Here is a 12,135-nt window from a genome sequence, read left to right as displayed (position 1 = left end):
TGGTTTCTTTCCCCAGGCAAATGACAGGACAAGAAATGGTCTCAAACTGTTTAAGTTGGACATTAGGAAGAATTTCTTCACTGAAAGGGCATTAGAATAGGCTGCCCAGGGAGGGGGTGGAGGCTGATCCCTGGAAGTGTTCAAGAAACAACTGGACATGGCACTTGGTGGTATAGTTTAGTTGACAAGGTGGTGTTCAGTCAAAGATTGGACATGAGGGTTTTGGAGGTTTTTCCAACCTCAGTGATTCTCTGATTTCTCATGAGGATCCTGTGGAAGGAACTCATAGGATCTCTCTTTAAAATTACACTTACATGCATATACCCACTACGTTAAAAAAAAATTGAGAATGCTGTATACTACTACTCATAGTTCAACTGAAATAAATAATTAAATAATTTTAGATAACTTAAATCTTTTGCAATAAGCATTTTTCCAGAGATTTTTCTTTCTCTAAGTAAAAACCTAAGGATTTTGGGGTTTTAGACTTTGGCAAAAATGTTCAATATTTGCAACATGTGGAACACATTTTCCTAATTTTGAAAGGAACATAGATAGAGCATGTAGGGGTTTCACGAGGAGCATTGCCAGCAAGTCAAGTGAGGTGATCCCTCTCCTCTAGTCAGCCAACATCCGGAGTGCTGGGTCCAGTTCAGGGTTCTTCTGTACAAAGGACACACAAGAGCCAGTCCAGCAAAGGACAACAAATTTTTAAGGGACTGGAGCATCTCTCCTGTGAGGAAAAGTTGAGAAAGCTGGGATTGTTTAGTGTGGAGAAAAAAAGGCTCTGGGAGGTCTCATCAATGTGCACATGGATCTGAAGGAAAGATGTAAAGAAGAGGGAGTCAGGCTCTTTTCAGTGCTACCCGGTGACAAGCAATGGGCACAAACAAACACAGGAGGTTCCATCTGAACACAGGAAATGCTTTTCACTCTGAGGGCTAGAAAACTATAGGTGATTGCATTAGAAAAAACCTGAAAGAACAAGTGAAACACCACATAGTAGGGGGCAGAGGATGGACGAGTAGCTGGGTATTAAACAAGAGCAATAAATATGTGGGGTGAGAAGATAACATCAAGGAAGAAGGGAAGAGAAAGCTGAGCATTAGGAGGAAAGGAACAGTGGGCTGCCAGCCCACAGGACACAGAAGTCACTTGGTGGTAATGAGCAGAGGAAAGGCTCTGGGAAGCCCAGCAAAGGGAAGTGACACACTGGCTCCCTGATGAAAGGAAAGGAAAGGGCGAGGCAGGTAGGACAGAGGATCTCAAACTGCTCCTGGTCATTTTTTTAAGATCAAAGAATGGCTGTGTTCTGGGAGGACCAGAAAGCCTTTGATGTAACGGTAGTTTTGGCAAGACACTACAGAATCAAAGAAGAAAAGAAAGTATTAACCCTTCCATTCAGTATTTCCTCAACATTCATACAAGCAAAGTATGAAAATAATTAAATAATCTCAAGAGCTAACAGCAAGACTTACTTATTGATGGAAGGCACACACAGAGAGACAGAAAGGAAGAACAAGCACATAAAAATGGATGGTGTCAGGCAGTCACATAATCTCTCTACAAAACGCATTTGGTATTGTTATCCTTCCAATTCTTCTTTTAAATTGGATGATAAACCATAAAACTGATGCAAATTTGAGCCTGCATCAGGAGAACAATCTAATAGCTTTTATATTGCTGAGTGGATGCAGACAGAAATTTGTTTTACTGGTATTCAAAACCTTACTTTCTTGAACATAAAAATGCATTACAACAAAATGCATAAATGTCCATACTGAACCAAAAATTCATAATAAAATATCAATTTTGCTGAATACTTACAGCATTACCGACATTAACCTAGATTTATGGACATTGTAATAAAAAGCTGAATTTTGTCCAAAAAGTCTGATCCAAGTATTCTTAGAAAAGTGGTAACCTCACTCTGGGTTCTCTACTGAAAGCAACAAGTTGTTTTATTACCAAAGGATATAGAATGCATATGTTCACTGGAATTACTTCAGGATGTGGTTGATTTCAAATTAAATTTTGCAGTCTTCTATGTCAGACTAGTACTAGTAGGGCAGAGAAACATGACTTGCAGCTTATGCAAACAAAGAACAGTATACTTTATAGAAACCCACTAAAATCCCAAGCATAGCACAGCAGCAGTGTGCACCTACAAAATGCATCCTGACATCTTTATGAGAAATAAATACGCTTTCCACTGTAGCCTCATCTGAGAATACAATGCAGACTTTTTTCCCCAAAAAATCATACACTTTTCTCTATAAATAGAGCCAAATTTTGTATGTAACAACTAAATTATACTCAAGAATAAAATAACTCATTTAATTGAAAGATTAATCATATTCATTCTCTCAAAATGTCAGACTAAATAATTGATTACTAAAGTAATTAGGATATTACTTGTTAATAGCTATTAAATAATTAAATTCACTTTAATTAACAGCATTAAACCAAATAAAAAAGCCAAACAAAACACATAATCTCTAGATACTCAAAATCTCAGTTTTGCCTATGTCTGTTACTTCTCTGGCACTTCTCAAGAGCTGAAGGATTATTTCAGAAAACATCTAGGTTCTTCAGCTCCTTTTATATCCACTAGTGAGTCTGTCTAACAAACCTTGTTCTTCTTTACCTTCCAGCTTCTGCTCCTGACCTGCACAACTTGCTGGAGCAAGAAGTGGTGTACCTATCGAATCATACAGCAACATTGATCTGATTGCAAAAAAGAACCAAAATATCCAAAAGCTTCTTCTAAATGGGTACTATTTGTTCTCAGGGTCCTTAAGGGAGTGATCAGATCATGTGTAGTATCTTGAAGGAGATTCATAATAACAGTACTTTGCTCTGGAAACAGGAGCTGGCTAAGGAAATAGAAGACCCAAGAAACTGCCAGGTACCATAGACAGGAGATGGAGCTTCCAGCTCAAAGAGATTGCTGAGAGGAGAAGGAGCTGACAGGGCTCCTTGTTTGCTGCAACTCACAAAACCACTGAGTTAGATTAAGCTATGCCTGGAAGGTTAATTCATCCAGAGCTCTGAATGGAATCTGAAAGGTTCATGTTACATTTCTTTCCCAACATTTTCTTTATTATCTAAGCTGGCAAGTTCATCTCATGGACACTACAACAATTCTACTGGCAAGTGCAGGAGCTGGAAGTGAGCTGATTGCAGAGAAAGGGAGAACAGTGGGATAGTATGATAAATAGGTCATCCTTTTCTTCTATCTGAACAATAATTTACAAATCTTCCTTTCTAAAGTCAGAGCCACTGGAAGTATAAAAAAGGAAAAAAGTTCCAGAAAAAATAGTAAGAAAAATTTGTCACAAAATAGACAGAATTTACTTGACATTGGGGTACTTGCAAGCAACTGTCCTCTGCCTGTGTCAAAATAGCTCTGGGAGCAGAAAGGACAAGGAATTTGCAGGCAGTTTAATGCATGGTTTGTGAGAAATGGATGTCAGTGGATACAAGCCTGGCTGGTTGTCATGTAAGCAAACCATGAATAAGGGAAGGTCCTGAACAGAATTCATGTCCTGTCAACACCTGACACAGCACCATGTGAAGTGCCAGGACGCTGAACATCAGTACTAGCTTCCTGCTTCCACAAGGCAGGTGTTGCAGCACAGCACTCTAATTTCCAAAGGGCCTTTCATGACTGAATGAAAGATGTTTTTAACAGATTGAATACATTTAAAATACATTTTTGAAATCACAAACTGTTTTCAGAGATGCAGAGACTATCAGAAAGAATAAAGTAATAATTTGGACAAATAAATTTTAGAAGTTTATACTTGCAGCATTGATATTGTCTCAGTAGTGGTTTCTTCAGATGAAATTTTCTGGATTTCTCATGAAAAGGAACTGTGGGCCCGATAAATATGATTTGTGATATTTTATTGGACATTCCTACACGAAGGGAAAGAAGAATGGTTCCAAATTCATAGGGCAAGCTGAAACTCATTTCAGCTATTCCACCTGACAGACTTACCACCTTGGGACATCTGGAAAATCCATTCACAGCATGTACAAGCATAAGGTTTTGTTCTTCCAGCTTTATGTCACATTAAATTATATTAATTAGTGGTTAAAATTACATTCCTTTACTCTTTTAGTTGCAGTGTGGATATGGGCAGATGAACTGATTCTGTCTTGCACCTCCCTGACCAAACAAGTAAGCATACAGAGTAGTCACTGAAATAATTAGATCTATCACATGGACCTCAAACCTAGAAGTGTTAGAAAAATAACATCTTTTGTATGGATAAAATCTACAACATTTCTCTTCCCGGGGATGGGATGAGGACTGAACTGTATAGAAAAATGACAATACTGAAATACACTGTATTTCATATAATGAGTACAAAAATACTGTAGTAAAAATCTACACAGAGAGTTGCAGTGCAATCTTCTCTTAAAAGCAGAATGACAGTTAAAAATCCAGAACTGCAACCTTTTAAAAAGTATAGATATAAATAATATTTTCATAATTTAGACAAATTATCAGCAATGTAATTGGGATTGGTTTGGAAATTAATTTAAGAAACTTACCATTTCTAAGGCCATAATACGTTCCTAAAAACAAAATACAAGATCCCATTAGAAAGCCAAGAATATAAATGCAGTGTAAGTCAAAGAATGATGAATAGGATTAATTTTGAGGTTTTCGTGGTCTCATACATACAGTTTTTTGTAAACAACTCACTGAGTAGGAACTGTTGTACTTCACTGGATGTCTTTATCATACTATCCCACTTAGAAAATTGCCCCAAGAACTTGAAACCATCCAGAAACAAGGTGAGAAAGGATTTTACAATAATTACTCCACAATATATTTTTTCAATTAGTGCATTAGGTTTTCAATATTGCTGGTTTTACTCTTACATACCCCAAAAAAATTATTTCTTTTTTTTATCATCTCTGACTGTACCTGACTCAAACCTAGCATGATTTGGAATTCATATCATCTTAGCATCAGGCTTAGTTTTCTTTTACGCATTTCCTTAGAAAACTAAAAAGTAAATTCTATATCATTATTCTTTCATCCAAAAATAGCTCTGAATAATGTTTTATTAATAACAGGATGACATTAGTCAAACAAATAAAACAAATTTGTGTCAGTTTTAATCCAGCACAAAATACAGAGAACCCAGAATTAACTAATTTACTGTATATTAACTAATTTACTGTATATATTTCAACATACTTTTCCCTTTGTGTAGTATTTTTAAGAAAAATATGAAGTTAGTAAAATCAAGATAGTACTACATCCTAACTAAGTATCGTATTTTAAGTTATTTGACAAAACATATATTCCAGTGTTTAGGTGAGTCCACATTTAGAGTATGTGACCATTAAGACATTACAGGAACTCTTACCTTACTCAAATATTACTCAGTTTTTTCTTAGGCAAGGTAGTCTATCACCTGCTAAAGTCTTTATTCTTCCTTAGAAGTAGGTCTGAGATACAGATTATTTCCATGCATCAGAACAAACTTATGACAAAAAGTATTATATTGAAAACTCAGAAATTTTTATTCTGAGATGTTTGTTCCTCCACAAAATTGCAGTGGCAAACACTCATATTTATTTAAAGATTCTGCAGTGAAGTACATACTCATTACCATGAAAAAGATGGTATTTACAGAGCTCATAAACTTCTGGTGATAATGAACATCAATTCAAATAATTTTTTTTCATTTAAAGAGGACTACTTTGAAAAAAAGGTCTTAGCGTGAGGATGTTTCCAATGATAGAATAAAGAGTGTTTTCAAAATGACTCATGCATTAAATAAAGTGCATGATATAGTTGCCAAATTCTAAAAGTATAATAAACTCTTACAGTCTCAGTAGATAATTTTCTGGACCAGCATCTAATGTATTAGGAAATTTACCACGGATAATTTATACACCACTTGACTGTGAAAGCATGGATATTTGAAGGAGAAAAAACTGCTATCAAGCATTTGAATATGAAAGAACAGCAGCCAGAGCACTACAATTCACACATTTACACAGAACTGCCAGCTAGGGAAAGCAATAAAGCAATTTAATCAGGAACATGACAGGCAGGCAGGCACATAGAGCCATGCAAGACACTACTATGATGCAACTTCCTGCAGTCTAAAATTACTCCTCATTCAATCAGAAGTAATATCATTAGAACAATTTGTCAACCATGAAACTTCACATGAAAGCAGATGCAGAATTGCTTCACATGAAAGGAGATCTTTTTACATTGATGTAATTAGATATGCACCTGTGTAAACTGCTTACGCAGACAAGCTCTCAGCCTTGTTGAACTTGAGCTGCCAGAGAGCCAGGCCAAGATTTTTGTTAGAACAGGAAACAGCTGGATTGGTGTGTTGTGCAACTTTTGGGTCTTGCAACTTGTCTCTTCTTAGTGGATCAAACTCTTTGTACACTAACTTCTTTGATACCTCTAGCCCTCAAAATACCTTCTATTTGTTATATGAGAAGAGAAGGCTTATCTTCAAACAAAATCCTATGGTCAAAACATAATGTCAATTTCCTTATGAGCCTTATCTTCATCAATTCCCTCACAAATGTCCTGCTTTCAATACACTTACAGAATGCTGACTCATTGATACTCTTCATATTGCATGTAAACTTTTTTTATGTTCATATTGGGTATTGTTTGTAGCAATTTGTTGTTAAAAACTACTTTTTTTTCTTTCTGTATTTTGAAGAATACACACATTATCCTCCCTCATAGCCTCCTGAGCCTCACAATTCAGACATTCCAGCTGTTTTTGCTTTCTTAGTCATTTTAAATTGAACGGAGTATGTTTTCTTTGACTGCAATGCTTAAATACTTTTCCAAAGCTGAGCTTAGGGTAAAACTGAGTTTTTAAGCACGAATTTAAAGTGCTTAGCACAAACAACTTTACTGCTAGATGACATACAATAAGGATTGATAATATTGTATCAGGTCCTAGCAAATACTGACTGGTCTATTCTTCCTCAGAAAGGCGACTATGAACATTTAGTGCTTCAGAGGCTTTAAATACTTACTTGGAATATTTTACTTTCAGTTTTATTCAGTTTTACAAAAGAAAGTAACACAGCCCAGAGAATTTAACCCAACCAATGAAAAAACTCAGCAGTGAGTATTACTAGCTATTGGGTCTTTGTCTGCATATATTTCCAAATCTGAATTTAAGCTATAAGGCAGTTCAGAAAATCATAATGCTGTAATACAATACGGCAGTTTAAAGAAATTTAACAAAAAATGTAGGTAGTTAATTGAGCAGAAAATATACCTGGAGAGCTCCCATTTCTTCTTCTCTTCTATGCGTCTTCTCTAGTAGCTCTGCGAAATGAAAAATGGAACTTGTAAATTCAAATTCCTGTCTCGCGGCCTGATAGAAAAAGTATTGTGTAAAACAGTCATTGAGTTTTTTATTTTACAGATTTCACAACACCCCTTTTCAGCTGATCAAATAATAGATTAAATGTGGCAGTGATATGATTGTTTCCAAGCATGGGTTGTTGAGGTGACTAAAAAACAGCCTTAAGAACACAGTCTGACTGGGGGGAAAAGAGCTTTAAGATTTACAGATAAACTTTTCTATCCTGAAATAAATCTTCTGGTGCATTTTTAGAATTGAATAAAAAAATCAAAGAGATTCTGCCTAAAAATTAACTAAAACTGACTGTCAAAGCAATGGAATTGTATATGAAAAGTTACTATAGAATATTGTAGACTATTTTTGACTCACAATAATTACCTCCTCTCACTAAAATGGAAAAAATTTGCTAAGGAAAATAATTCACTGTGACAAAATATTAGAAAAGTTTCTTACAGTCTTTACAAGATAAAATCCTAATATCTTGTATCATCATGTGTGACAATTATAGACATTGGCACATATATGCACATACATACTATTTCAGATTAGAAATTAATTTTTTTAAATTCTGTGGCTTATGTCATGAGTTGCTTTTCCCTTTTACTTCATTCACATAGTTTTATGATTAAAATCATGTTTTTGATAAATTGTAACATATATAGAATTCTGGGACCTCGAAGTTATAACCTCATAAAGAGCAGGAAAAACAAAAAAACATGCTGCAGGCTTATGGCTATTTCAGCTATCAGAAGTTCACTCATGAGTTTTTCATGAGAAGAGCACTGCTTTATCTAAACCAGAAACTGACTTTAAACTCAGATATGCTCCAGTTTGCTAGCAATTAGAAGAGTTACGAGATTATGAAACTGCCTTGACAACGTTAGAGGACTGAATTCTGACTGTCAAATTCCTCAGCATCCTAGTACAGAACAGCTAACTGAAAGTACCTATGTTTGCCTCCATAAGAAATAAACTTTATTGATACTTACATTGTTCATAAAGATAAGCTTCAATGATTTACAACAGCAACTACAGAAAATATTCTGATATTAATTTTTCCTTTGTATCTCTGATCTTTTCTTCTTGTCTTGTTATGAAACCTTCCTGTGAGCACCCCAACCCTGTTTTTTCATAGCTTATTATTAATTTCTGATTGCATGTGGATTGAGACTGATTTCCAAGCACCAGTCCTTTAAGAGATGTAGATACTATGTAAAAATTTTACTTAATTCTTTCACAAGCTGAGAGATTGACTTGCTATTATTTCTTCTTAACTTCTATGCCACTTTTTTCAAATCCTTTGTTAAAATTAGTAAAATTACCATTTCTTCACTTTGTTTTGGTGCATCTATGTTTTTCTGGATTTTTCTTTGGTATGCTTTTTCAGTCCAGTGATCCAACTGCCACATAAATTACTGTAGCCAAATGCACTGCCATCAACATTAGTACAAAAATTTGGGTTGAAAAGTAGCTGCACTGTATGTTTACTTTGGGTATATTCCAGTATTATATGTAAGTTGATAAAGATTTGTATTGTAATACAAGCTTTTAAAAAAATTAGGAGCAAGGAATAAGTTATGAGAAAAGGGTGGGAAATGGAAAATTCATTCCCATGTCCCATATGACCAAAAACCCTTAATTATTACTACTTGACTTTGCTTTATTTTCATTCTAATGTAGTAATTAAGATTCTACTGTATAGACACAGCAGATTAGTAGATTCACTTAGATTGTTCTAAGTGAAAAGGTTGCTATTACAAGGTTCCTTTCAAACATCTTCTAGAAATTTAAAATAAGTTGAACTGATTTCTGCCAACAGTCTCTAGATATGAAAGCTCTGCATCTCAAATTAGGGTTATCTAGAATCCATTTACTTTATCCTACCCCTGCCTAAATCAGTTGTCCTGCAGGATGCTTCACAAAACTCTGTCCCTGGAAGGGCAGGCAGGTGTTCAAGTGTGTTAACTGACAAAATATACACCTGTACAGAGTCATCCTTTATGAAGATATATTTAAAAATCAAGTTCTGCATTTCAACTGATGATTCCATTTAGTATTCCATGTAAAATAATGACATGTTTTCTCCAAAGCTGAAGTAAAAAAAACCCAAACCATTTATATTAAACAGCTATACAAAAAGTCATATATAGCACATTATATCATTCCTCTGGACACCATTTACCATGACAGAATAACTTTGCTTACTTGATCTGAAAAGCTATGTTGATTTATTTTATCATTTGTACAATACTTCCCATATTTAAGTTCTCGTGCAAACTTAAATATATGTTTTATGCTTTATGCTATGTGTCAGAAAATAATGTCGCAATAAAGTTCAGACAGAGAATGCATTGTGTCTGCAACAGAGCAAAGATGGTCACTGGCCCTAGTGGAAGCTCCTTTCACCCATCCTATGAACAGCCTCTGAGTTTTTCCAATTCAAATTCTGTTTGTAAAAGAAGTTGCAGAGTGGCATGGGTTGCTACAACAATCCTGCCACCATCTTCTTTCAAGGCCTAATGTAACCATAGGGTACTTGGGGATTTTTCAAAGCAATACATCATTATTCTCATGGGGCACAGAACACATCAATTTATAAATTTACTAGAAGAAATAGCATTATTGAAAAAAGCACCTTTAGGCATTGATGGCTCTTCTCAAAAGATGAATAATACATGGGAAAAGACAACAAGAGAAATGAGATGTAGAAACAAAGATATTCATCAGTATATTCCCTTTTTATTTCTAGCTAAATATGAATCTTGCAATCCAATAAGGAACTATAAGCTAAAACTATTAAAAAATCAGATATATTTTAGATATTTAAAGCCACAGAAAATCAGCAACAAGCTCAGGACATTGTCTGTAAAATTAGGGATCATGCTTTTCTGCAGCCATACAAAAACAATTTATTTACAGCGCCCAAATTCCAAATTTATCTCATTGAGCTATGCATCAGTATACACCAAGTGTCCTTGAAGTTGCACTACATTGAATTAGATGTCACTAATCAAACTTACAGGAAAAATATAGGTTATGATTTAAAACACTCTGGCAGAATTATTATCTCGCAGTTTTCCTGACACTGAACCACCACAGTATGTTTCAAAACACTGCAAATACTAAGCTGGAGATAAAGATTATATATTCCATCATACCACACTGACAAGTGAGGAAAAAAGGGTTATTTGAAAGGATTTTTCACACACAAATCCCCCAGTTGTAATTTTTATTGCTGGTGAAAAGTATCAGAAAATAGATTTAGGAGCAGATATTTATTGATTTAAATGAGTAAAATGCAACAGTACTACCTTATTTATCCTAGCTGATACATTAATACTCCAATAACTAACTAGAATGTTAAAACTCTTTTATGAACTAAAATGTTCAACTCCTTTATCTTTGTGCTGGGTGTAACAAAGGTGGGAAACAAGACACTGACCTTATAATAACTGGAGCATCCATTTTTTGATTTCAAACACTGCATGACCCCCCATTTTAGAAACTGAAGATAATGACAGACAACATTCCTCTACACATTCTCAGAGAAGATTGACATGCCAGAGAAAAACCTACAAATTGCACCAAAACCACAACTTTATGTTTATCTTCTTCTAGCCAAGGAGAATGCACAAATACAGATGCACACACAGAGTCAATTCTTATAGCCATAGATATCTACTCATATGTAGCAATTAATACTCATACAGTGAGAAATCCTAAAATGTGATTCAGTGATGTGATGAGTAATGCGTGTTCACACAACAGTTCAGTTTTGAATTCATAGGTAATATGTTGTAAAGATATCTAAAGATATCTATCCTAGATATCTTCAGGCTACTGGCAGGTCTGACTGAATACTCTCACCGCTCCCTAGCAGTCACAGATCACACAGGAAAATAAAGAACAACTCACATAATACAAAAAATACAGCTATTATGTGGCACTAAAGCAAGAAATCCAGGTTATTACCAGAAAAGAATGGCAGTTTGGAAAAAATTGTCAGGGGTTTCAGTTAGATATTAGTAAAACTATTTTGGATTTCCCAAAGTTTGTAACCTAAACATTAAGGTTTTAAGTTATATAAGTGGATATGAAACTCTTGAGAAGTCACTTATTAGACACCCTGATCATATTACCTTTAAATTTGCTTTGATCAAAAATTGTAAGGCTTTTTTATGTCAACTATTTCACATCATTCTCACTTAAAATACACATCGTACAGCTTTCACTCATCGTTTGGATATGCTTCCCACAAAACTGCTGAACAGATACTGCAGCATTCCTGTAGATGCACAAGGCAGCCAAGCAGGTTTCCATCAAGTATGAAGGAGTTTTCAAGCAGCTGAATATATAAGTTTCTCTCAGCTGGAAATTACTTATCTTGCTCACATCTACACAGCCAAGTTTAATCACATACCACTTACAAGTTTTTCCCTTCACACAATCAATCTGACATGAAGGCCCTATTTTGGGGGTGAATCAAGATATTTCTAGCTGAACCAGTGTTCAGCTAGAACCAAAGTGTTTCACTATATATATATATATATATATATATATATATGCACACACATTCATGGCCAGTAGAGGCAGAACAACTGCAGTTTTGCCCTGTACCTGTGTTAGGTTGTGATGAATGGCTCCACAGTACTGTGACAACTGTCACAATCCAGAAACACTCAATTCTAAAGGATGTTTCAATGAGGCTCAAGCTTCCTAATCTCAGGCCCAACACCACAAATCAACCTGG

The 12,135-nt window shown here is 35.1% G+C and overlaps 1 protein-coding gene across 1 annotated transcript in view; it reads right to left on the bottom strand.

The window, feature by feature from the left end:
- The window catches only part of CEP128 (centrosomal protein 128), a 97,786-nt gene that overhangs the window by 20,015 nt on the left and 65,636 nt on the right, over positions 1–12,135 (bottom strand). Inside the window, exons 20-21 of the mRNA XM_031065378.1 lie at positions 7,296–7,345; positions 4,564–4,587 (exon numbers count right to left, since the gene is read on the bottom strand). Of these exons, the coding sequence (XP_030921238.1) occupies positions 4,564–4,587; positions 7,296–7,345 (74 nt within the window). The remainder of the gene's footprint in view (positions 1–4,563; positions 4,588–7,295; positions 7,346–12,135) is intronic.

The sequence above is a fragment of the Geospiza fortis genome, unplaced genomic scaffold (assembly GCF_000277835.1).
Source record: "Geospiza fortis unplaced genomic scaffold, GeoFor_1.0 scaffold54, whole genome shotgun sequence".
NCBI classification, from domain to species: Eukaryota; Metazoa; Chordata; class Aves; order Passeriformes; family Thraupidae; genus Geospiza; species Geospiza fortis.
This window is presented reverse-complemented; position numbering and strand designations above follow the sequence as displayed.